At 35.1% G+C, this 26,887-nt stretch overlaps 5 protein-coding genes across 8 annotated transcripts; 4 read left to right on the top strand and 1 right to left on the bottom strand.

The window, feature by feature from the left end:
* Positions 1-3,282: 3,282 nt before the first annotated feature.
* Positions 3,283-7,315, top strand: LOC125248455 (histone H3.3A). The gene is made up of 4 exons (XM_048160333.1): positions 3,283-3,435; positions 4,576-4,719; positions 4,793-4,946; positions 6,720-7,315. Exons 2-4 carry the CDS (start codon positions 4,592-4,594, stop codon positions 6,846-6,848), a joined length of 411 nt encoding a protein of 136 aa, XP_048016290.1. The 5' UTR covers positions 3,283-3,435; positions 4,576-4,591; the 3' UTR covers positions 6,849-7,315.
* A 1,439-nt stretch (positions 7,316-8,754) lies between these two features.
* Positions 8,755-12,026, top strand: LOC125248456 (histone H3.3A). 2 transcript variants are annotated; one of them, XM_048160335.1, is made up of 4 exons: positions 8,755-8,870; positions 9,580-9,723; positions 9,797-9,950; positions 11,031-12,026. In XM_048160335.1, the coding sequence occupies exons 2-4, from the start codon at positions 9,596-9,598 to the stop codon at positions 11,157-11,159; spliced, it is 411 nt and encodes a 136-aa protein (XP_048016292.1). In that variant the 5' UTR covers positions 8,755-8,870; positions 9,580-9,595; the 3' UTR covers positions 11,160-12,026. The 2 variants fall into 2 exon arrangements, with proteins under 2 accessions (XP_048016292.1, XP_048016291.1); XM_048160334.1 differs by having other exon boundaries at positions 8,771-8,924.
* Positions 12,027-14,236: 2,210 nt separating this feature from the next.
* eif3k (eukaryotic translation initiation factor 3, subunit K) lies at positions 14,237-18,623 on the top strand. 2 transcript variants are annotated; one of them, XM_048161105.1, is made up of 8 exons: positions 14,237-14,525; positions 14,749-14,847; positions 14,930-15,050; positions 15,292-15,369; positions 15,468-15,534; positions 18,126-18,203; positions 18,293-18,418; positions 18,502-18,623. In XM_048161105.1, the coding sequence occupies exons 1-8, from the start codon at positions 14,464-14,466 to the stop codon at positions 18,531-18,533; spliced, it is 663 nt and encodes a 220-aa protein (XP_048017062.1). In that variant the 5' UTR covers positions 14,237-14,463; the 3' UTR covers positions 18,534-18,623. The 2 variants fall into 2 exon arrangements, with proteins under 2 accessions (XP_048017062.1, XP_048017063.1); XM_048161106.1 differs by having other exon boundaries at positions 14,238-14,525; positions 15,295-15,369.
* A 1,605-nt stretch (positions 18,624-20,228) lies between these two features.
* On the top strand, positions 20,229-26,493 carry kbtbd3 (kelch repeat and BTB (POZ) domain containing 3). 2 transcript variants are annotated; one of them, XM_048161103.1, is made up of 4 exons: positions 20,229-20,757; positions 20,855-21,040; positions 23,844-24,009; positions 24,614-26,493. In XM_048161103.1, exons 2-4 carry the CDS (start codon positions 20,871-20,873, stop codon positions 26,045-26,047), a joined length of 1,770 nt encoding a protein of 589 aa, XP_048017060.1. In that variant the 5' UTR covers positions 20,229-20,757; positions 20,855-20,870; the 3' UTR covers positions 26,048-26,493. The 2 variants fall into 2 exon arrangements, with proteins under 2 accessions (XP_048017060.1, XP_048017061.1); XM_048161104.1 differs by lacking the exon at positions 20,229-20,757 and having other exon boundaries at positions 20,903-21,168.
* On the bottom strand, positions 26,437-26,849 carry LOC125248941 (sarcolipin). The gene has a single exon (XM_048161107.1). It carries the CDS (start codon positions 26,803-26,805, stop codon positions 26,707-26,709), a length of 99 nt encoding a protein of 32 aa, XP_048017064.1. The 5' UTR covers positions 26,806-26,849; the 3' UTR covers positions 26,437-26,706.
* Positions 26,850-26,887: the final 38 nt, after the last annotated feature.

The raw sequence follows: 26,887 nt of genomic DNA, 5'->3' as shown, positions 1-26,887 counted from the left end.
TTGACTTTTTGTCATTGACATTTTAAGTCAGAATTTAGTTTTTTTGTCATAATTTTGACTTTTTAATTCATAATTCCGAATTTTGTCATTATTTCGACTTGATGTCATAATTTTGACTTTTTGTCATTGACGTTTTCAGTCAGAATTTAGTTTTTTGTAATCATTTTGACTTTTTAATTCATAATTCCGAATTTTGTCATTATTTCGACTTGGTCATAATTTTGACTTTTTGTCATCAATGTTTTCAGTCAGAATTTAGTTTTTTGTCATAATTTTGACTTTTTAATTCATAATTCTTAATTTTGTCATTATTTCGACTTGATGTCATAATTTTGACTTTTTGTCATTGACATTTTAAGTCAGAATTTAGTTTTTTTGTCATAATTTTGACTTTTTAATTCATAATTCCGAATTTTGTCATTATTTCAACTTGATGTCATAATTTTGACTTTTTAATTCATAATTCAGAATTTTGTCATTATTTCGACTTGATGTCATAATTTTGACTTTTTGTCATCAATGTTTTCAGTCAGAATTTAGTTTTTTGTCATAATTTTGACTTTTTAATTCATAATTCTGAATTTTGTCATTTCGACTTGATGTCATAATTTTGACTTTTTGTCACTGACTTCAGAGTTTTTTTTTTTTTATATAATTTTGAACTTTTAATGTCAATTTCAACTTGTCATAACTGACTTTTTAATACATAATTCCGAATTTTGTCATTATTTCGACTTGGTCATAATTTTGACTTTTTGTCATCAATGTTTTCAGTCAGAATTTAGTTTTTTTGTCATAATTTTGACTTTTTAATTCATAATTCTGAATTTTGTCATTATTTCGACTTGATGTCATAATTTTGACTTTTTGTCATTGACATTTTAAGTCAGAATTTAGTTTTTTTGTCATAATTTTGACTTTTTAATTCATAATTCCGAATTTTGTCATTATTTCAACTTGATGACATAATTTTGACTTTTTAATTCATAATTCAGAATTTTGTCATTATTTCGACTTGATGTCATAATTTTGACTTTTTGTCATCAATGTTTTCAGTCAGAATTTAGTTTTTTGTCATAATTTTGACTTTTTAATTCATAATTCTGAATTTTGTCATTATTTCGACTTGATGTCATAATTTTGACTTTTTGTCACTGACTTCAGATTTTTTTTTTTTTTTTTATAATTTTGAACTTTTAATGTCAATTTCAACTTGTCATAACTGACTTTTTAATACATAATTCCGAATTTTGTCATTATTTGTGGTGAACAATTCATCCGTGCAAGTCAATCCACACAAAAAAATTGTTTGGCTTCGTAATAATCAAAATCTGAAAATGCTCCTCCCCTCTGCAACGGTGCCCCTTCTCTGATGACATCAGTTTGACGGCTTGGGTTGAAATCGCTTACACCAAACCACTCCCCTCCGACCAGTGCCGTTTCTAGGCATAGGCAAGCTAGGCGGTCGCCTAGGGCGCAAACAGCTGAGGGGCGCCAGAGAGAACCCCCACCCCACCAAGATTTTTTTTTATTTATTGTATTATTATTATTATTATTACTAATATTATTATTTCGTACTTTTGCTATTTTGAGCCATTATGATTAGGCTAACGTTACTTGCGATTATCTGAGTGACTCCTGGTGATAGGCTAGTGGATCGCGTCGGGATGTTTAAGTGAGCTCTCAGATTCAGCCGCTGTTGTTAATAAGAGAATGGAGAAATGAGACATATAAGGCGACAGGGAACGTCGTCATCTGTGCTTACCAGGATTAAGTGTTTTAGTTTTAGAAAGAGGATGAGAAAAAGAACGCGAAATATGCAGGTATGTTACTAATTGGTTAATTGTTATGTTCTATAAGTCGCTTAATCATCACGAGCAAAACATGACAATGCATATTAACACGGGACAGATTTACCACGTCATGCTCATTTCAGCAACGGAATATTAATTTATTGCATAATAAAGTTGAATAAAAAATCATTATCAGAGATGGCGGTTTGTAAATTGACCAAGTGATAGTACCATAACTATGACAAGTTTGACAACCAGCTTGGACCTGCCAAACGAACATAGCTTCAACAGAAATACAAACAAAAAATTCAGTGCATATCAAGAAATAACTTAAAAACATCAAATATATACATTTCTTCATGCTGTAATAGTGCAGTTGAAGTCACAGACAGACAGGCATTGTGATTTGGGTGTGTAGATTATGATAATCTGTTTGTTTCTGCTGGAGAGTTTTATATTAATGGTACAAACAATCATGAGGCGCACTCAACACATTTTTGGAGAATCACAAGGCAGATGCTACTGTAGGAAGAGAAGCTAAAAATTATAGAACATAAATGAGTGGTGTATTGCTATTCAACACATTTTTTTAACTTTGGAGAAAAAAAAAACATTCTTAAAAATATTTTATTTCTGTAGGCTACATGAACACCAATATACCATCTTCATTAGATTGTATTTAGAGTTAAACTAATAACAGTTTCATGTAGTTTATTTTATGAACTATCATTTTTGTGAGTAGAATACAATTTTAACTAGCTTAAGAGTTTCAGTTTGCTCTGAAATATGTTTAAACTTTTTTTTTCATAATCTTTTTTTCATGCATGGGTTCTTATAAATATTTTTGTAAACATATAACATGCAGAGAGCTAATAGAATTAACTCACAAAAATAGATGACAATTGTTTTGCTTTGGGGGGGTGCCAAAAAGGCTAGAAACGGCCCTGCCTCCGACCGTTAGTCTGCTATGAGCGAGATATGGAGAGGGGGAGCGCTGAAAATACACTTGGAAATACGTCACAACACTGGAGAAAAGTCGTTTGCAACTTCCGGTTCACGCGACTTTAATGTCATAATTTTGACTTTTTGTCATTTCGAAGTTTTTAATGTAATAATTTCAATTTATATTTCAATATATGTAAATTATAAGACTTTTGTAAATTATAATAAGACTTTTTAATGCATAAATCCGAATTTCATTTTTTTTTGACTCGTAATTTTGACTTTTTTCATTGACTTTTTAAGTCAGATAGTAGTTTTGTCATCATTTCGACTTTTTAGTGTCTTAATTTCGATTTAGTGTCATAATTTCAACTTTTATATCGCTTTAAGGTCATTTTTACTGAAAATATTACTGTGTTGTTGCATTTGAATCTCATTCTCAGCAATAATTTTACTGCTTTTACAGAGGTACACTGACCAAAAAGACACAAGAGTGTGTTCGGTGTGGTAAACACTGTTTCTGCTCTTAAAACTGTGCTTTTACACTATTATAAGACAGAAAGAGCGTCAGTGTGTGATTAGTGTAATGAGGCGCGCGAGCCGCGGTGTATGATGGGACACCATCAGCCATTTCACCTCAAACTCTGTTCAAGCAGCAGAATCCCTCGGCAGCGGAATAAACCTCGACAAACCCCGACAGGTGAGTCCTCGCCCGGTACACACTTCACACGGGCCCGTTTAACGGTAACAGGAGTAAACAGTCACGTGTGTAAACTGTGCGAGTGTCGCGAGGATAAATCGCTTTAAAGAGTCTCGATCTGTTTCTGAGAGGAGAGAAACGCGTCGCGCGCTCACTTTCATCACTATCGCTTTCCTTCGATGAATTAAACTCATTCTCACACTTTTGCTCGCGGGGGTTTTCAGAAATACTTGCTGACAGTGTGTGTTACCGCTGCGCGCCGTCAAACGCGATCCGTGTGGCGGTAATTCGCTGGAAATCGCGTCATTTGTGCTTCGCGCTTTAAACTGCTATTTTATCTCTAAGATGAAATTTCAAGCAGCCATTATGTCAGCGGGGCGGGGCTTAACTTACACGCACAGCGCTGATTGGTGCGGAGCGGCTGAAGCCACACCCCATCAGTCTGTAGCTCGCGTTTATAGGCGGAGAGCGTTGATTGATGGGTGTCACACTGAAACCATGGTGAAACTCGACATGAATCATTGAGGTAATGGAGGGTCAGACCGAAACATTTTACTGCAGTTCTGTTAATTATTTACAAAAAACTACTTGAGAACAGCACGAAAAGCCTTTATATATTCTGTTTGGCAATACAAGACTTATATTAAAGGGTTAGTTCACCCAAAAATGAAAATAATGTAATTAATTACTCTCCCTCATGTCGTTCCACACCCGTAAGATCTTTTGTTCATCTTCAGAACACAAATTAAGATATTTTTGATGAAATCTGATGGCTCAGTGAGGCCTGCATAGATGACATGTCCTCTCTCAAGATCAATTAATGTACTGAAAACATATTTAAATCAGTTCATGTGAGTACAGTGGTTCAATATTAATATTATAAAGCCACAAGAATATTTTTGGTGCGCCAAAAAAACTAAATAATGACTTATTTAGTGATGGCTGATTTCAAAACACTGCTTCAGGAAGCTTCAGAGCGTTATGAATCTTTTGTGTCGAATCAGCGGTCCAGAGCGCCAAAGTCACGTGATTTCAGCAGTTTGACACGCGATCTGAATCATGATTCGACACAAAAGATTCATAACGCTCCGTCTAGTTTGTTTGTTTGTTTGTGAAGTGTGTACTATTGCTGAGTTTCAGGTGATCGTGTGTCAGGATGGCCCGTACTAAGCAAACCGCCCGTAAGTCGACTGGAGGAAAAGCTCCTCGTAAGCAGCTGGCGACTAAAGCGGCCCGTAAGAGCGCCCCGTCCACCGGAGGAGTCAAGAAGCCCCATCGCTACAGGTGAGGAGGTCACGTGACGTGCGGCTCCGTGTTTCGCGGGGTGAGCGCTAACGGCTCTGTCTGTGTCCTGCAGGCCCGGGACCGTGGCTCTGCGCGAGATCCGCCGCTACCAGAAGTCCACCGAGCTGCTGATCCGCAAGCTTCCCTTCCAGCGTCTGGTCCGAGAGATCGCACAGGACTTCAAGACCGACCTGCGCTTCCAGAGCGCCGCCATCGGAGCGCTGCAGGTCCGTCACATCGCCACCTACTGACCGAGAAACACACATGATAAACATAATAACTGACATGAAATATAACAAAACATTTCAGGTTATTTAGTTTCACTTGATGTACTAATGTTACTAAAACTATAGCTGAAATAAAAATGAATAAAAACCAAATAGACATAAAAAACATTTCTATTTTAATTTTTAGTTTAACTTGATGTACTAAAATAACTAAAAACTGAACAAAACTATATAGACATTTAAAAAAAAATCTGTTTTAATTTCTTGAAAAATCACTAAAGTTAAATAAAAATAAATTAAAAATATAGCAAATAAAATCTAATCAAAATATGAATGAATAAAGTATATAGACATACTGTATATATTTTTTAAAGAAAAAAATCTAAATTTGATTGTTTAACTTGGTGTACTAAAATAACTTAAATGGAATCAAATTAAAAATAAATAAAAACTATATAGACATTTAAAAAAATTACTAAAGTAAAACATAAAAATATTAAAAAGTAACATTTAAAACCATCAAAATTAAAATCTAATTCAAAATATGAAAATTCATAAATACAGACATTTAAATAAAATAATGTTTTCATTTAGTTTAACTTGATGTACTAAAATAACTAAAACTGAAAAATGAAAAATTAATAAAGACTATATAGACATTTAGAAAAAATATTAAATTATTAAACAATTAAATGTATTAATATTCAAATTATCACTCTTAATAATAAAAATAAAATTACAAAAATATTAAAAATAAAATCTAAATCAAAATATATGAAAATGAAAATATGTAATTTTCATTTTATAATTAAAATTAACAAAAATAACATTTTTATTTAGTTTAACTTGATAAAACTGAGAAATTAATGAACTATATAGACATTTAAAAAAAAAAATCTTAAAATGAAAACCAAAAAAATATTGAAAAGTCTAATTCAAAAAATGAAAATGAATAAAAACTAGACATTTAGAAAAAAACATTTCTTTTTTTATTTAGTTTAACTTGATGTACTAAAATCACTAAATAAACTAAAATATTAAATAATTAAATTAATGAAATGATCAAAAAATAAAATGTAAAAAATATTAAAAATAAAGTCTTATTCAAAATATGAAAATGAATAAAAACATTGTTTAACTTGATTTACTAAAATAACTAAAACTGAAAAATTTTAAGATAAAAAGTAAGTTAACTTTTATGCTTTTATTTAATTTTATGCCGTAGCAGAAATGCACTTACAAAAGTAAAACTGAAATAAAAATTAATAAAAACTATAGACTTTTTTTTTTAAAGGACAAAAAAAGTATTTCTCATTTTCATTTAGTTTAACTTGATTTACAAAAAGAACTAAAACTGACAAAAAATAATTAACTATATAGACACATTTTTATAAATTATTAAAACTTTAACATAAAATGTTAAAAGAATTGAATTTTTGTAAAAGAACAAAAATAAAATTAAAATATCTAATTGAAAATATATTAAAAATAAAATGTAATTCAAGTTATAAAAATAAATAAAAACTATACACATATTTTTTTAAATATATATTTTTCATTACGTTTGTCTTGATGTACTGAAATAACTAAAACTGGGGGAAAAAATTAATAAAAACTATATATAATTAACTAAAAGTAAAATGAAAACAAAAAATATATAAATAGAATCTAATTCAAAATATAAACAAAAACTACAGCAGTATCTCCTTCCTCTGATGTCGGGTCATGTGACTCTCATGTCTGATGTCAGGTCATGTGACTGTGTGTTTGCAGGAGGCCAGCGAGGCGTATCTGGTGGGTCTGTTCGAGGACACTAACCTGTGCGCCATCCATGCCAAGCGTGTGACCATCATGCCCAAAGACATCCAGCTGGCGCGCCGCATCCGCGGAGAACGCGCCTGAGCCTCCGTCTGCTCCTCGTCCTCCTCTGTCTTCATCTCTGTGTGTGTTCTGTGTGTTTGTGTGTTGGGTCGTCCTCTCAGAAGTCACGTGTCATGTGACTCCCTCAGGGTGACGGACTGAAGCACTAAATCAGTGGGGCTTTGATCTCACTTCGGGTGCTAACCTCCTCACTGGAACATCGTCAAACACTCTTCTTCAAATATCTGTGTCGTCTTGAATGATCATGTGATGTCAGTCGAGCATTCTGGGATTGTGTCCCGACCGTCTCTGTGTTATTGATGAGCGTATGTAGCAACGGACTGTAGCTCTTTTATACCATTTGATATATTTCTTCATGAGTTGTTTAGTGCGATAGACACTCACTCAGGTTTTTCTACCCTTTCATGGTTTTTATCACGAGGTGATGAATTATGTTTGTTTTTGTAATCTTTGTACTAGACAGACAATAAATTGGTGTTGAACTGTCACTGAGTGCTGCGTGTTATCAGAGTATTGCTCAGGTATGTTTCTCCATGTGACTTCATGTGTCAGAGGTTATGGAGACACATCTCGTGATCATGTGTTATGATTCACTGTTCTGTAGGCTAATGTTTTCTTTACTCGCGCAAAACTTCAGTAACATTTCTGTACCGAAAAATAATACTGCTTTATCCTGTAAAATCCTCATTTAAGTGTGACGAGTTTCAGGCTCATGTGGCTGAAACTGTTTTCAAACCGGGAAATACAGTGTAAAAACAAAACAACAAAAAAAACATAAAATAAATGATAAAATTAAATAAAAAAATAAACATTTGATTAAAACAAATAATAAAAAATGATTTGAATAAAATTGATAAATAATTTGATTAAAAAAATAATAGAAATGCATTTAAATAAAAAAAAAATCAGTTTTGATAAAATTTGACAAATACAGTTGAAGTAAAAAATAAAAAATGATTTAAAATAAAATGGATAATAAAATTGATTAAAATATATAAAAATAAACAATCGACTTAAATGTGATTCAAATAAAAATCGATTTAAATACATTTTATTAAAAAACTATAATAAAATTTGACCACTACATTTGATTGAAATAATTATTTAAATAAAATAGTAAAATAGATAAATAATATTTACTTGATTAAAATAATAAAAATCAATTTAAATAAAATAGAAAATACACAATCGATTTACATGTGAATAAAATAATAAAAATCGATTATTAAAAATAAAACTAATAAAAGACAAAATTGACAAATACATCTGATTCAAATAAATAAAAATCGATTTAAATACATTTGATTAAAAATAACAAATTACTAAATAATAAATTGACAAATACATTTTGATTAAAATAAATAAAAACAAGTATATTTTTATCAACAAAATTAATAAAATTGGAATTGAAAAATGATTAAAATAAATAAATAGAAATTGATTTAAATAAAATTTGTGAAAATAAAAAATTAAAACAAATTAAATAATACAATGTATACATTAATGAGTAACTTAAATACATTTGTTAAAAATAAATACATTACATTTTCTATCAAAATAAATAATAAAATATTTGATTAAAATAAGAAAATATATAAAACAATGTATTTTAAAAATAAAAATTGTCAAATAAATAATAAATAAATCCTACAGTACAGTACTATAGAGACTATAAAAAAAATAATAATGTGAAATAATAGGAACGAAATATTTTCCAAATAATATTTTACATAGTTTTCCACAATATAAATAGCTGTCTTTTACATTTCAGAATGTGGTTCATCGAATAAGATGATCATATATGGGGTCTGAACCTGCTTTAAAGCACATAAACAGAAATATGCCAAAATAATAATAATACCATCTGATTCCAGCACAACACTTTCTCTATCGGTGCAGTGATCATGTCTTTGATATCAGGCTGAATATATATATATTATTACAGAATAGATGATGTTTGTGACACACAGAAAAGACTCCAGCGCGGTGCATTGTGGGAGCCGCTGATTGGCGCATTTCCGCTGCCATTGTGCGCGAGAGACGGTAAATAACACTGAAGCTCAACTCTAAACACTCTTAAATACAGTTTCCACTAAGGTAAGACGATCAAGCCCGTGTGAATACACGTGTGTGATATTTAATTGTTATTTCAGGCAGAAATAAATCGCGTTTCGCGGTGATTCGCGTGAATTGGAGCGCGTGTGTGTTTATATGAGAGAAATACTGAAGCGCTTCAGCCGCGCGAGCTGCAGAATCCACCAAAATAAACTCATCTTTCACAAACGCCGAAAATCCACATAAACGCCGAAAATCCTGCTTTAAACATCCGATAATGCTTCCCTAGAGTCTTTTCTTCGCTGCCCGAGTGTGAAAGGCAGGAACAGTGCAGTAATTCCTGATGAAATTGTCGAAGTTTAATCGTTAGTTCGTGTCTTTTCTCCCTCTGTTTTCGGTTCGTATCAAACAGGCGCCATGATGTTCACAGATGAGGGGCGGGGCTTACGCCAACCGTCTGGTTTATTTCCTGCGCTCTGATTGGTCGGCTCATGAATATTAACACGATAAGGGCTGAGCTTTGAGACATGATTGACAGGTTGAGCTTGATGTTGTTTTTAAGCACCTGCTGGAGTTCAAACTCAATCTGAAACGTTCATAATGGCTTTTGTTATTTATCTAACGGTCACTTTATGTGATTGTACATGATTATTAGATATTATTTGAATCTGAAGTGTGTACTATTGCTGAGTTTCAGGTGATCGTGTGTCAGGATGGCCCGTACTAAGCAAACCGCCCGTAAGTCGACTGGAGGAAAAGCTCCTCGTAAGCAGCTGGCGACTAAAGCGGCCCGTAAGAGCGCCCCGTCCACCGGAGGAGTCAAGAAGCCCCATCGCTACAGGTGAGGAGGTCACGTGACGCGCGGCTCTGTGTTTCGCGGGGTGAGCGCTAACGGCTCTGTCTGTGTCCTGCAGGCCCGGGACCGTGGCTCTGCGCGAGATCCGCCGCTACCAGAAGTCCACCGAGCTGCTGATCCGCAAGCTTCCCTTCCAGCGTCTGGTCCGAGAGATCGCACAGGACTTCAAGACCGACCTGCGCTTCCAGAGCGCCGCCATCGGAGCGCTGCAGGTCCGTCACATCGCCACCTACTGACAGAGAAACACATTTTCTGTTTCGTTTAGTTTAACTTATATTAAAAATAATGAAAACTACATAGACATTTTTAGTAAAATATCTTAAGTAAATATTTTATATTTTTAAGTAAAATAAAAATATAAATCCAATTCCCAATATAAATGAATAAAGTATATAGACATATTTTAAAGAAAAATTCTCATTTTTAAAATGATAAGAATCTCATATTCTTTAGGTTTTTTAAATAAAGCTAAAAATGAATAAAATATATAAACATATTTTGTTAAAAAAGAAAAAATGATCATTTTCATTTAGTATCTTAATGTACTAAAATAACTAAAAATGAATAAAAATTAAATTAATAAAAAACTACACAGACATTTTTAAGTTACTAAAGTTAAATAAAAAATATTAAAAATAAAATCTAATTCAAAATATGAATAAACTATAAACAAAACTAACTTGATGTACTAAAATAACAAACTGAATAAAATGAATAAACTACATTTTTAAAAAATTACTAAAGAAAATATTATTTTATTTATATATTTATATATATATATATATATATATATATATATATATATATATATATATATATATTATTAAACAAAAAATAAAATCTAATTCAAAATGTGAAATGAAAATGAGGTTTCTTTTTTTTAAATATCTAGTTTTTATTTTCATATTTTGAATATTAGTTGTATAATATAAAACTATAAAAAAACTAAAGTAAATGAAAAATTTATGTTTAAACAAATTATTAAAAAATATGAAATAAAATCCAATTCAAAATATTAGTTAATAAATGATATAAACACATTTTTGTTAAAGTTCTTTTTCTAAATAAAAACTATATAGACATTTAAAAAAACTACTAAAGTAAAATAAAAATATAAAACTTTTATAAAATATTTTTTAAAAATTTAATTAAAATGTAAAAAAAATTATAATTTTAAGTTTAAGAAAATATGAACAAAAATCTCAACGATACTAAAACTGTGCTGCTTCCTCTGATGTCAGGTCATGTGACTCTCGTGTCTGATGTCAGGTCATGTGACTGTGTGTTTGCAGGAGGCCAGTGAGGCGTATCTGGTGGGTCTGTTCGAGGACACTAACCTGTGCGCCATCCATGCCAAGCGTGTGACCATCATGCCCAAAGACATCCAGCTGGCGCGCCGCATCCGCGGAGAACGTGCCTGAGCCTCCGTCTGCTCTCTCTCTCTCTCTCTCTCTCTCTCTTGCTGTTTGTTGGTAGTTTTAGCGTGGGGTGGGGGGTTGGCGGTGATAAACGTGGTCGTCTCTCTGTTTTATGGCAGCAGACTATTAGGGTACTTCCTGTTTGCATGTACCAGCCGGTGCCTGATCGGCCTCACACACACACACACACACACGAGTGAAGCGGTCAGGGCTGATGTCTGCGTTCGGGGTGTCAGGGCCTCTCCTGCAGGGTGCTAAACAGCCCTGACCCTTCCCAGAGTGCCCTGCACCGTCCATCCTGAGCAGTGTGTGTGTGTGTGTGTGTGTGTGTGTGTGTGTGTGTCGATCAGCACGGGGATTTCTACACAAGTCCGAGCATCTCTCCAGCAAATGTTTATTATTGCAATATTATAAATTACTTTGAATAATTGTTTGTTTTTTTAAATGCATTCATATAAGCTTGTTTCCTAGATCTAGAGCGTATTTTTCAAGAGGTATAAAGACATTTTTACATCACAAATCATGTTTATTTTCTCAAGGCAAACGGAGAATAATGTGTCCGTCCACGTTTCACTTCCCGTATCTTGGGTCTTCTGATCATTTGAGCTGAATAAATATATTGGCTTGATACTGTTTTTCGGTTTTGCCACGTGAGTTTGTTTTCCTGACCGAGCAGAAGTCTGTTTTCTAGTCTCATCCGTCACCGTCACAGGATTCCTCAGGCAGACATGGAAACATTATCATTAATCCTGCTTGATATGTGGGTGTTTCTTGTGTTTCCCTTTGACTACAGAACATTCAGGTGTTTAAATAAACTGATCTTTGTAATTTGAAATTTCTCTTAATTGCGTAATAAATGGATGTCACACACTTTTTTGTGGGTTGTCTTTTATTGTGAAGATGATGTTACAGTATATATTTTAGTTAATATAAATACAACTGTTCGTGTCAGCACAGAATATTAACATATACAACTTTTAATTATTTGATGCATGAATTATTTTTCGTGACTACTATTTTGAAATGTGTAACGAAGTATGTGGAGAACAGAAGTGAAGCGCAAACAAAATGGAGGAAGTTCGTTACTCCTGTCTCTTGTGTTTATTGTTTACTAACTCCTGACAGATAGCTACTATAATAATGTATTAGTAAATTAACTTGAACAAAATTTAATAAATGCTTGAAGTATTTGTCGTTGTTCGTTAACTAATGTTAACAAATAAGACTTTCATTGTGAAGCACTTGTTTGCGCTGCATTTCTTGTATCAACGATGCTAAACAAATAAAATACGTTGATTAATCAGTGCATTAGATTTATAATTATTAGTGTCGTATGCATTGCTGGTAGATTATTTACAAATTTAACCTGTTACTGATTCCAAATTGCATGACACATTGTACTCCGTAACGTGATCCGTTACATTACACCTTATAATCGGACTACTTTTAGATTATTTTTCGTATATCACATCATTGTACCATATTGATATACCAAATAATATAAAAAGACCGTTATCGAAAACATGTAATGAATAAAATCATGTTATCAATAAAAAAATTAACTGTAGTCTGATTTTAAAACGTAAAGACTATAGAATAACACAAGATGCTTCACTGTTTTGAATGGGAAAAAGTGCAACGCAATATGGCGGAATAAGTCCCGCCATAAATAAGAGCCAATCGCCGACTGGTAAAGTCATCGCGTCACTGCAGCGGCCGTTAGAAGCTCCGGTTCCTATAGAAACCGTCAGACACAAGAGACGCGCATTTAGGACTGCGCATGCGCATTAGCTTGATCCAGCCTGAAAAATAAATTTTTTGTCATGATTCGAGCGTTTAGAAAATTTATGAGACAGTTGATGTCAGATTTTATTGGTGATTACAAATATGAAATGTAATCGAAAGCTTGGAAAACAGCTTTGGAGAATTTGATGTTTCCCCATTCATGCCCGAGAGGCGTTTCAAAGATGGCCGCCGAGTGAAATGACTCGTCTTAAAGGGACTTTGATATAATCTAATTACAATAGAAATCTGATTGCAATACAGATTATATGTAATCAGAACAGGATTCGAGACTAACCAAATTCCGACAAAATGTGGAGGCAAAACCTTCATTCTGCGTCTATATTTGTTAAGATTATAAGTAGTTAGTGTAATTATTTAGCTAAATGATTCAATGGAAGCAGTAGTAATATATAAATTATTCGCTACACAGAACTTGAGGGTATGCACGTGACGTCACAGTTGACCGTTATGGCTGCGGTCACGCCCACTGAGTGGCAAAAGACTGAGTTTTCAGCGCGAATGCCGCGAAAAACACACAAAACACATCCAAAACAGGAAAGAGCTTTGTGATTTACTGTACAAATAGCTTTGATACAAAACCTGAGGTATATTTTTACAGACTGACGAAAGTTACGGAAAAGAGAAGCAAATAGGTCGCTTCAATTCACAGAAACAGCAAATAGACATGTTTTGCAGTTATCATTTTGTGTCAAAATGTTGGATTTTGAGGTAAAATCATACCCTATATATTCTATTGTTATATATTGTGTTGACAACTCATCAATTAAATATTTACCATCTTATATTCTGCATAATTGGGTGTTTTTAAATAAACACTGACAAAAACTATACAAGTTTTAGGGCTGGACGATATGACGATATAACATTGATATAAATGATAACTCGGATTTAAACCTACCTATATTGTAGTTATATAAAATATTCACAGGCAGATTTGCTTTATGTATCCCGCCATCGAAATCAGGCAAATGTCAGGAAACACGACTCCTGGCTGCATGTCAGTATCCATGGATTAGGTTTATTTGAGGAACACTTTCTAGCCCAACCTTTAGAGTAATCGTTAGTTTTACTCGCGTTTCCTCTGTTAAATCCAGGTTCTTTTGCCACTCAGTCCAGCTGAGGGCGGGAAATGACGTCGATGCATACCCTCGTGTGTTTTATAACGTGATTAAACCCTCATAAAAGCTGTAAATGCTGAGTTAATTGCAGACACTGATCCAGATCGTATGTGTGTCAATATTATTGTGTTTTGTTTGCTCAACGTGCATTTAAATACGCAATGACTCCGTCCACGCGCGCGGCGGCGCTGTCAGAACAAGCCGCGCGCTCTGGAGTCACGTGACCGGCGCGCGGCCGATGACGTCGTTCTCTGCCGCTCACACGCGCCGCTGTTTCGCTCGTGAGGATCCGAGTGTCTGGAAAACAAAGGGGAAAAAACACATAAAAACGTACAATAATTATAATTTAAATATCATATATAAGTAAATAAACACTCGGAATCATGGCGACGACATTTGAGCAGATGAGAGCGAACGTCGGCAAACTTCTGCGCGGCATCGACAGGTGAAGACCGTTTATTGTTGATTATTAGATTAATTAACCTTAAACACAACTGATTTATACAAAATATGTGTTCAAATGTTATAAAACTTCATTAATTATGAAACTAATTTTACAGAAGACAATATTGTCATTGTTGATTCAATATTTCTGTGTAAATCTCATCATTTATGAATCAACTTAAGCTCATCTATACTGATATTAATGACATAAATCACCTGTACAGGTATAACCCAGAGAATCTGTCCACGCTGGAGCGATATGTGGACACTCAGGCCAGAGAAAACGCCTACGACCTGGAGGCCAACCTGGCTGTGCTCAAACTGTGAGTGAAGCGCACTATCAAGGGTGTGCCCTCAGTGGACAGCTCTGTGTTTGATTGACAGGTCGTGCTCTTGTGTCCTCAGGTACCAGTTCAACCCGGCGTACTTCCAGACCACCGTGACGGCACAGATCCTGCTCAAGGCTCTGACCAATCTGCCTCACACCGACTTCACGCTGTGCAAATGCATGATCGACCAGACCCACGTATCCTTCAGGACGCAGAACGACACCATGTGATGCGTTCGGACTCTCTGCATATAGTGTTAGAATATATACATCTTATATTGATCTATTCCTGTAATCGACACTTTTGCTGTACTTGTGAAGATCAGATTAGACTAACTTCACACACACACTACACTCTGATTTGTCGTCGTTATTATTATGGGCTGTCGTGCCTCTGTGATGTCACAGATTATCGGCTCTTTCCTTGACTACGGTGTCGCAGCAAGAGGAACGGCCGATAAGACAGATCCTGTACCTGGGGAACCTGCTGGAGACGTGTCACTTCCAGAGCTTCTGGGTACACACACACACACACACACACACACACACACAGTGTTCAGTAATGGTCTGGTGTGTGTTGAGGTGTAATGTTGTAATGTTGTGTGTGTTTCTCAGGCCAGTCTGGAGGAGAACCGGGATCTCATTGATGGAATCACAGGATTTGAGGAGTCGGTGCGCAAATGTAAGCGATTTATTATTCTATTCATTTAGCTTTAGTAAATTCAAGGCCGTAAAAAGTCTTAAACATTTTGACTTTTTACTTGTATCGCAGGATATAAACTGGTAATTGGATATTATAAAGTCCAAATTGTGAGATAGAAAGCCGCAGTCACCAGAAAACAATCTTCCTGATTATGTCGTCTCAGTGTAACTATATTATCATCCAGATCTGAGGCGTGAAGATATTAATGACTTTCTATGTAGTGTTTTTAATATGCTTTAAGACGAACCATGTGCAAATTCATCAGTCAGCACCATTGCTGAGTATTTTATGTTTGAAACTGCAGTAAACCAAAGACAATCGGTGGTGTTTGTGACGTCACAGACTACCTTGTAACCAATCAAAACAACGTGCCGGCAGGCTTTAGCATATCATTAACTATGACTGCTCTGAAGCAGGAGAGTCTCGAGAGAAGCAGGTTATCTGGTATATTTTCTGTTGATATGAAAAATTGTGTAGATTTAGCAATATATCGAGTCTATTAGATGTTATGATGAACTGTAAGCCTTTCTTTGAGTTGTTCAAAGCGTTTGTAAGGATACTGATTGTTAGAAGACAGCTGTCTGACTCTACTGACAGCAACAGTAGACTCTCCGAGCTGGCGTGAGCGAGTGAAGGCGGGGCTAATTTGCATATTCATTGATCCGTGTATATTAAATGAGGCAAGGGTGTAGAGTTACATTCAAGCTATTTTAAGGCATTTTTTCACTTTTTTTTTTTAAGGGGTAAAATAATTGACTACGGGGGACTTTAAACTCGTTTATTTCTCATCATATGAGTCTCTGCATTTTATTATTAACGATGGCTGAAACTTTGTATTACTCGCACTTCTTAAATTTTTTTTTTTAAATCTAGTAAATGAGTAAATGTAAACATAATATTAGTATGATAATTAATTATAATAATATATGCTAATTAAAAAAGTATAATGTCATTATAATTAATATTGATCTAATATTAGTAATATTACAATTTTTTGTATATTTATATTTGTTATTAATCATATTAATATAATTATAACATCAATTATTATAAATGTTCCACCTTCAGGAGTTTCAGTTAGAATTTTTTGTTTTTTTATAATTATTATTTTTGTATAATATATATATATATATATATATATATATATATATATATATATATATATATATATATATATATATATATATATATATGTACAGTACAGTCCAAAAGTTTGGAACCACTAAGATTTTTAATGTTTTTAAAAGAAGTTTCGTCTGCTCACCAAGGCTACATTTATTTTATTAAAAATACAGTAAAAACAGTATATTGTGAAATATTATTACAATTTAAAATAACTGTTTTCTATTTGAATATATTTGACAAAGTAATTTATTCCTGTGATTAAAGCTGAATTTTCAGCATCATTACTCCAGTCTTCAGTGTCACATGATCCTTCAGAAATCATTCTAATATGATGATTGCTGCTCAATAAACATTTAATGTGTACAATTGTACAAAATATTTGTGTACAATATTTTTTTTCAGGATTATTTGATGAATAGAAAGTTCAAAAGAACAGTGTTTATCTGAAATCTAATCTTTTGTAACATTATAAATGTCTTTACTGCCACTTTTGATTGATTTAATGCATCCTTGCTGAATAAAAGTATTCATTTCTTTAATTTCTTTTCAAAAAAATAAAAATAAAAATTCTTACTGAACCCAAACTTTTGAACGGTAGTGTATAATGCTACAGAAGCTTTGTATTTCAGATAAATGCTGTTCTTTTGAACTTTCTGTTCATCAAGGAATCCTGAAAAAAAAAGTACACAACTGTTTTCAACATTGAAAATAATCATAAATGTTTCTTGAGCAGCAAATCAGCATATCAGAATGATTTCTGAAGGATCATGTGACACTGAAGACTGGAGTAACGATGCTGAAAATTCAGCTTTGCATCACAGGAATAAATTACTTTTTGAAATATATTCAAATAGAAAACAGTTATTTTAAATTGTAATAATATTTCACAATATTACTGTTTTTTACTGTATTTTTAATTAAATAAATGTAGCCTTGGTGAGCAGACGAAACTTCTTTTAAAAACATTAAAAATCTTAGTGGTTCCAAACTTTTGGACTGTACTGTATATATATATATATATTATAATAATACTTACTAATATTTTTTTTGTTTTATAATTATGTTTATAACTATAAAAATATATTTTTGTATAATTGTAATAATATTAGTTATTATACTCAGAATATCATTTATGAATTTTCCACCTGCAAGTTATTCAGTTTTTTTTTTTATAATTTTATAATGTTAAAGCCATTACTTATTATTGTTTGTATATAATTATAATATTATATCTTTTATAATTATAAAACCAAATTATATAATTTTAATATTATTATTATTATAGTAATTATTATTATTGTATAATTATTTTTAATAATGATAAAAAATAATATTGTTTTGTATAATTTTAATCATATTAATTATGATGATAGTTAATTATAATAATGTTAATTGTAATGAATGTTCTCCAGCATGAGGTCTGATCAGTGTGTTTCTCTCTCTAGTCATCTGTCATGTTGTGGGAATCACGTATCAGAACATCGAGTACCGGCTCCTGGCTGAGATGCTGGGAGATCCTCTGGGTGAGACCGTCGTCCTCCACGACACACACTCACACACACACACACACACACACACACTCTCTAACCTGATGATGTGTATCTCACCGCAGACACGCAGGTGAAGGTGTGGATGAACAAGTACGGCTGGACGGAGAACGAGGACGGTCAGATATTCATTCACAGTCAGGAGGAGTGTGTCAAGCCCAAGAACATCGTGGAGAAGATCGACTTCGAGAGTGAGTGTGTGACGACTGATGATGATGATGATGTGTTGCTGCTGTTCTTCAGTTATTCTGACTGATGTTCTGTTCGTCCACAGGCGTGTCCAGCATCATGGCTACCTCACAGTGACACACACACACACACACACACACACACACACAAACACACACACACACAGTTTCCCCTTCATTTTACAATAAACTCATTTCAGTTGAGAAATTTGGAGTCTTAATTTCCACTCATTATCAAAATCACACGTTAATGCTCGTCAGTCATGTGACAAAAATGCCTTTCTGTTCAGTTTCTAAAAGAAATTCTTCATATTTGCTTATTTATAAGTCTTGATGTGTACTTTATTTTTTCTCTTTGTTTGTTGCTCTTATAAGAATATGTAGAATTTTAATTTGGAGGACAGAATTCACAAATGTGATTCTAGTTTTGAATAGTCACTGTGACAACTAGCCCCGGTGTGATCTCTACAGAAGACTGAGCAGTGTCTCCACTAACAGAAGGATAATCGTTGCTCCTCCCTGATGTCAGTCTGTCGTAGTTTTGGCATATTGTCCGTGTACAGTCAGTGACGATAATGAAGAAATGATCCAGAGATCTGTACAGGAATGACATCAAACTGAATTTCAGATAGAAGAGCATTTCTGCCACACAAGAGAAAAATCATGCTTTGGTAAATCATAATTATTTATGATTCATTAATTACATTAGTAATTAAATCATTGTCTTTTTTAAGTCCTAATTTCGACTTAGTATGTCATAATTTAGACTTTTCGTCTCATAAATTACTTGGTATGTCATGATTTAGATTGTTTTTTGCCATAATTGTCTAAGTCCTAATTTAGACTAAGTTTGTCATTTAAATTTTGAGTCATAATGTACACTTTTTGTCTCAAATTTGATATTTAAGTCATAATTTCGACTTTTCATCTCATAAGTTACTGTCATGATCCTTATTTCGATTGTTATAATTTTGACTTATGTCAATTTAGACTTTTTGTCATAACTGTTTTGTCAATTTTTTACTTTGTCATAATTTTGAAAGACTTTTAAAGTCATAATTTAGACTCATAATTAAGTCATAATTTCAACTTATGATGATTTAGATTTTGTCATAAATATGATTCAATTTTATCTCAAATGACTTGGTACATAATTTATTTTTTTTTCACATTTGTCCAAAATTTGACTCATAATTTAGATTTTTGTGGTCATAATTATATTTCAAGTCATAGTTTTTACTTAGTATGTCATAATTAATTTTTTTTTGTTATAATCAAGAAGTCAAAATGTAGACTTTTTATGCTGTAAATTACTGTCATATTTTCTATTTTGTTGCATTTGTCTTTTTAAAGCCTTTTTTTTGGTCATGATTGTCTTTTTAAATCCTTATTTCGATTTAGTATGCTAGAATTTCGTCAATTAAGAATTTTTGTCAATTAAGACTGTCAAAATTATATTTTAAGTCATAATTTCAACTTGGTATGTCATAATTTTAGATTTGTCAAATAGTATATTTAAAGTCATAATTTTGACTTTTTTACTTGGTACATCATAATTTCTTTTTTGTGACATTTGTCTGTTTAAATCCTAATTTTAACTCATAATTTCGATTTTTCTCGAAGAAGACTGTCATAATTTCGATATTTAATCTTTTTAAGTCCTTATTTTGGTTTAGTGTGTCATAATTTTGACTTTTTGTGGCCGTAATTATATTTTGTCAATTTTTACTTAGTATGTCATAATTTCATTTTTTTTTTTTTTTTTTTGTCATAATCAAGACTTTAAAAGTCAGAATTTATGACATTTTAAGTAATAATTTCGACTTTGTATGTCAAATTCGACTGTCAAATTTTTTGATTTTTAGTAATAGTTTCGATTTTCCATCTCATAAATGTCATCATTTCCTTTTTTTTTTTTTTTTGTCATAATTGTCTTTAAATCTCATTTCGATTTACTATGTCATAATTTAGAGACTGTCATAATTTCGACTTTGTCATAATTATGATTTACAAAAGCATGATTTTGTCTCATGTGGCGGGAATGGGCTTCCATACACTGCCACTGATTTAAAAAAGAAAGAAAAAACGAGAAGAAAGCCAATCATCAAGTTCAGTCTTGCGTTTCCGTCAACTCATCGCGAGTTCTGCGCATGCGCGGTGGAGACGGAGCCCTGTCCAGCGTGCTGAAGCGTGAGTGTCGATCATCCCATTCCGTTCCTAAAGGATTGAAGCCGTCATGTATGACTCGTTCTTATACAGTAATGAGAAAGTCTGAGTTTAGGAGCTCATTTGTGTGAGTGTGTGTGTGATCACTGAACAGCAGAGGAGCGCGATCGGCTCAGGTACTTCAGCTGTTTACACTCACGGTAATAATAACAGTGATGATCATCATAGAGATATAACTATTGATCTACACTTGTGTATGATGCTTGATGTCAGATTGTTGCTGAATCTGATGGACGGGCGTCACGTGACGCTGGTGTCCGCGTCACACGGTCAGCAGGTGCTCGCTGTCCTTCAGGCCTTCCGCGAGAGGCGCGCGCTGTTCGACTTCAGCATCCGCGTGCAGGACGAGACGCTGCCGTGCCACCGCTGTGTCCTCGCCGCCTGCAGCGACTTCTTCAGGTATCAGTGCCAACAAACACGTCACATACATAGCAACGCCCTGGAAACCACCACAACCTCCTAGTAGATGCATATTAACATCCTGGCAACCAGTCAGAACACCATAGCAACACCCTGGCAACAAGGCAGTGAGTTCCGCACATGAACAACACTCATTACTTCATAAAAATCTTGTTATAACATACTCAAATACTGTTTAAACTTATTATTATTATTCTGAGGCTAACATTTCTGACTCTCAAGCTTTCTGATACATCTTTTATCCCAACTTTGGAAATTCCTGTGTCCAATTAAATTCCCTTAGACTTTACAATAACTCTATTAGAGTATTTAAGCTGTCTATCATTAGCAAAGCTTAACAAAACATGCTAGCAACATGCGAAAACATGTTAGCAATGTGTTAATATCTGTAACAAACATGCTAGCAAACATGTGAAAACATGTTAGCAATGTTTTAATTTGTTACAATCATGCTAGCAACATGCATAAACGTTAGAAATGTGTTAATTCATGTAACAAACATGTTAGCAAAATGCTAAATCATGTTAATGTGTTAATTTGTTACAATCATGCTAGCAACATGCGAAAACATGTTAGCAATGTGTTAATTTGTTACAATCATGCTAGCAACATGCGAAAACATGTTAGCAATGTGTTAATTTGTTACAATCATGCTAGCAACATGCGAAAACATGTTAGCAATGTGTTAATTTGTTACAATCATGCTAGCAACATGCGAAAACATGTTAGCAATGTGTTAATTTGTTACAATCATGCTAACAACATACGAAAACATGTTAGAAATGTGTTAACTCATGTTACAAACATGCTAGCAAATATGTGAAAACATGTTAACAATGTGTTAATGTGGTACAAACATGCTAGCAACATGTGAAAACATGTTAGCAATGTGTTAATTTGTTACAAACATGCCAGCAACATGCTAAATCATGTTAGCAATGTGATAATTTGTTACAAACATGCCAGCAAAATGCTAAATCATGATAACAAAATGCAAAAACATGTTGGCAATATGTTAATTAATGTTAGCAACGTGGAAATTCATGTTAGCAACGTGTTAATTCTTGTTAGAAACATGTTAGCAACATGTTAAATTATGTTAGTAAAATGTTAAAACATGTTAACAACATGCTCATTCATGTTAACAAAATGCAAATTCATGGTAGCAATGTGTTAATTTGTTACAAACATGCTAGCAACATGCGAAAACATGTTCGCAATGTGTTAATTTGTTACAAACATGCCAGAAACATGCGAAAACATGTTAGCAATGTGTTAATTTGTTTCAAATATCCTAGCAAAATGTTAAATCATGCTAACAACATGCAAAAACATGTTGGCAATGTGTTAATTAATGTTAGCAAAATGGTAATTCATGCTAGCAATGTGTTAATTCCTGTTAGAAACATGTTAGCAACATGTTAAATTATGTTAGCAAAATGTTAAAACATGTTAACAACATGCTCATTCATGTTAGAAAAATGCTAATTCATGGTAGCAATGTGTTAATTTGAGTTAAAAACATGCCAGCAACATGCGGAAACGTTAGCAATGTATTAATACATGTTAGCAACATGTTAAGTCATGCTAGCAAAATGTTAAAACAGGCTAGCGACTTGCTAATTCATGTTAGCAATGTGTTACGCTGCATTCACGGCACCTCATATTTACCTGGATCTTGAGATGACAACACGTGACGTTGCATTCGGAGCTGTTCACGTCCTTTAGACTGGGAATTATGCGTTTCTATGGCATCACTATCAACGCCGAAATGAATCTACAGCGGTCAGGTGGTACATGTGGGAGCTTTCAGAAAACTGTAATTACGAGCTCTACGAGGACTTGAAAGCTTTTTACGAGCCAGAATCTCGTAGTTACAGTAATAACGATATGGCGTGAACACACCTTTAATTCATGTTAGAAACATGCTAGCAACATGATTTATGTCAGCAAAATGTTAAAAAATGCTAGCAACATACTAATTCATGTTATCAAAATGTTAATTCATACTAGAAACATGTAAGCAGTTTGCTAATTCATGCTAGCAACATGTTAAACATGGTTTGTGCTAATTCATGTTAGAAACATGCTAGCAATATGTTAAAACCTGCTAGCAATGTGTTAATTCATTTTAACAGTGGGCTAAATCATACTAGCAACATGCTAAAACATTCTAGTGTTGTGCTAATTCATGCTTGTAACATGAATCAAACTACTTGAAACTGAAAACCTTCAAATTTCAAGCTTTAAAAACTAATTCAAACTTTCTGGTCTGGCTTTCTCAAGCCAACATCAAAGTTTGTCTTGACAACCTTTTTTTTTAATCTAGGTACAGTGTAAATCAGCTGTTTTCTATGTGAATATATAGTAAAGTGTAATTTATTCCTGTGATCAAAGCTGAATTTTCAGCATCATTACTCCAGTCTTCAGTGTCACATGATCCTTCAGAAATCATTCTGATATGATGATTTGATGATCAAGAAACATTTATGATTATTATCAACGTTAAAACAGTTCATATTCGTGTGGAAACATCATACATTTTATTTTTCAGGATTCTTTGATTAATCGAAAGAACAGTGTTTATATGAAATAGTATCTTTTGTAACATTACAAACAACAATTTTACTGTCAGTTTTGATCAGTTTAATCCATCCTTGAATTATTCAATTATTCATTGTTGAGAAATATACCTAATGTGCAGCTTGTCAGAATTCTGCTATTACATTTCAAATGTAACTACGTTTAGCCATCTTTATCTTGTGTTTATATATCTGTACAGAGCCATGTTTGAGCTGGACATGCGGGAGCGAGACGACGGCACCGTGACCCTCAGTAACCTCTCGGCTCCGGCCGTCCGCACCTTCCTGGACTTTGCGTATTCTGGTGAAATAGAAATCAGAGAAGACAACGTGGACATGCTGTTTCACCTGGCTTCTTTCCTGCAGGTGAGTCACATTATATGAGAGGTTTTGTTATAGTGAGTGCAACAGTCGTGTTTCAGATTCATTTTTTTCCATAGCTTGATTGATTTTTAATAATAACTAATAAACCTTTAAAGATGGGCCAGCTATGAGCTACGAGGTTGTTAATCAATGATATATGCTTTTGTCAAAGCCATCAGTCCACATTATTTCAACTTATTTATTTAAATAAGTTTATTATTAAATGTTTAACAGCAGAATTCCTGATGAGAAACTACATTACCCATGATTCTGCAGAGAAATTAAACGAGCACTTTAGCTCCACCCACTCCCTAGAAAATGTCTTGCTCCATTTTCAAACTACTTTATTTTATTATTTATTATTAACTATCTATCTATATGCATATTTTACTCTCGAATTAAGCAAGAGTAATGTTGTGATTCTCCTCATAACAGGTTGGTTTGTTTCATGGCTTAAAACTCTTTAACTAAAGAATTTTTACAAATCCCAATGGAAAAATACCACCCAACCAACAAGGCAAAAGAAATGAAACTGAAACTTTACAGTAAATAATCTAATCACGTATGAAAACTGCTTCAGCAAGTCTTTCCTCTTTCATTCGCACAGGTCAGCTTCCTGTCACGTGCTTGCAGCGACTTCCTGGTCCAAACCCTCGAGCTCTCCAACTGCCTGCACCTGTTGGCGGTTGCGGAGGGATACGGTTCCTCACACCTGCTGCGTCGTGCGACCGAGTTCGTAACGCAGAACTTCCACACGCTTTCCTCCGCACCGGATTTCCTGGAGATGCCGGCACGGGTTCTGGAGCGCTGCCTGGCGTCTGACGCGCTCAACGTGCCGGATGAAGAGAGCGTCCTGCGCGCGCTCCTCCGCTGGACGCGGCACGACCCGCAGACGCGCGAGAGCCTGCTGCCGGAGCTCCTGCCTCAGGTCCGTCTGCACCATCTGCCGCCGGCTGCGCTGGAGGAGGCCGGACACTCCGAGGACGCTCTGACCACCGACGGACGCTGCGTTAGCATTGTTAGCGAAGCACTCGCGCGTGTTCGAAAATCCAGCGGGCTGTTTTCAGACGCTCGGCCTTCGACCACTTCCAGCTACATTTTCGTGTGCAAAACGGAGGAAAACGCAGAGATTCGTTACGCATTCTGCTACGACATCGGCGCTAACCGCTGGACGGAGTTGCCGCAGGATGCGGCGCGGATTTTAGACCTACCCGGATCAGCTATCATCGGCTTCGCCGAGAAGCTCTTCATCATCGGTGGATGCCGCGGGAACTGTCGTCGCGCCGTTCGCCTGCACATCGCCACGCCTGAGCACGACCCCACGGACGAAGTGTGGTGCTACTGTCCCGTCACACGCGGCTTCACGCAAGCTCCACGCATGCGCCACCCGCGGACCATGCACGCCTGCGTCGCCGCTCTGCACCGCATCTACGCCATCGCCGGGAAATCCATCCTGGACGTGGAGTACTTTGATCCTCTGAGCAACGTATGGAAATCAGTCAGCCCGCTTCCCAAGAGGATCTACTTTCCCGAAGCGAGTGCGTGCGGAAGCGTCATCTACGCTCTCGGATCCGAGGTGGAAATCTCTGAAGCCTTCAATCCGTCGCTGGACTGCTTCTTCCGCTACGACGCAGTGGCGGATCAGTGGTGCCAACTAGTGGCAGAGTTTGGCCAGTTCTTCCACGCCACGCTCGTCAAGTCCGTGTCCGTCAACGACACGCTGTACCTCTGCGATCTCTCCACGTATAAAGTCTACAGCTTCTGCCCGGACACCTGCGTGTGGAAAGGCGAAGGCTCGTTCGAGTGCGCGGGCTTCAACGCGGGCGCTATCGGCGTGCGGGAGAAGATCTACATCCTGGGCGGCGATTATTCGCCTGATGAGATCACGGACGAGGTGCAGGTGTACGACAGCGGACGCTCGGAGTGGCAGGAGGTCGCGCCGATGCCGCGCGCTTTGACCGAGTTTCACTGCCAGGCGCTCAGCTTCAATCGCTACAGGGATCCCTGGAGGACGGATCGCGCTGAAACCATCAGAGACTAGGGTTCGGACAATTCTATCAATGCATCGTGATTCGGGGATCATTTCTGATATTTTCCAAATGCATCGCAAATCGATTCTAAGCTTAGTTTTGAACAACAGATGGCGCTCCAGGCTAGTTTTTAACCGCATGCTCAAATGCTCATGAAGAAGAGCGCTCGTGCATTCGGCTGACACCCCACTGCAAACACCCCTGTAACTCGCTTCAACCTTTTTGAACTTTAAGAATTGGAAGTATGGCTGTTTCTAAAGCACACAGCGCCATCTGCTGTTGAAAACTAAGCTCAGAATCGTTTCGAGAGAGAATCTTGATGCATTCGTAAAATATCAGAATCATTTCACGATTCGCAATGCATCGATGTAGAGACTGAACACACACACAAACACACAACTGCTTTGCCAAAGAGCTGTTTATTAAAACAAATAAAACTATGTCTTAAATCAATACATTGCTACTCTTTCGGCTATTCATTTTTTCCCCAATTTGTCGAATTAAACATCCAGACTAGCAAATCATATATAACAATAATCCATTAGGACATGGTGACAACATCACTGGACGATCCATCCTGATTGGCAGATCTTCCATCCGTCTGCAGAAACATCACCGTCTGGTCTCATGATCACAGCTGACTGGCCTTCCTCCGATGATGATGAGCTCTTCATGAGTCCTGATATTGTTTGACCAGTAACCACATGAGCAGAACTGTGATGAATACAACCATAAAGTTCAGAAACAGTTCTTGTGCGGATCGGTCCATCTGAGCTGTTTAGAGATGCAACAGCTGGAGAAATGCTGAAGGTCCTGCATGAGAGAGAGAGAGAGGGAGGGAGAGATGTGGA

This window comes from Megalobrama amblycephala, linkage group LG16 (assembly GCF_018812025.1).
Source record: "Megalobrama amblycephala isolate DHTTF-2021 linkage group LG16, ASM1881202v1, whole genome shotgun sequence".
Classification (NCBI taxonomy): domain Eukaryota; kingdom Metazoa; phylum Chordata; class Actinopteri; order Cypriniformes; family Xenocyprididae; genus Megalobrama; species Megalobrama amblycephala.
Note: the sequence above shows the minus strand (reverse complement) of the source record. Positions and strands in the feature narration are given on the sequence as shown.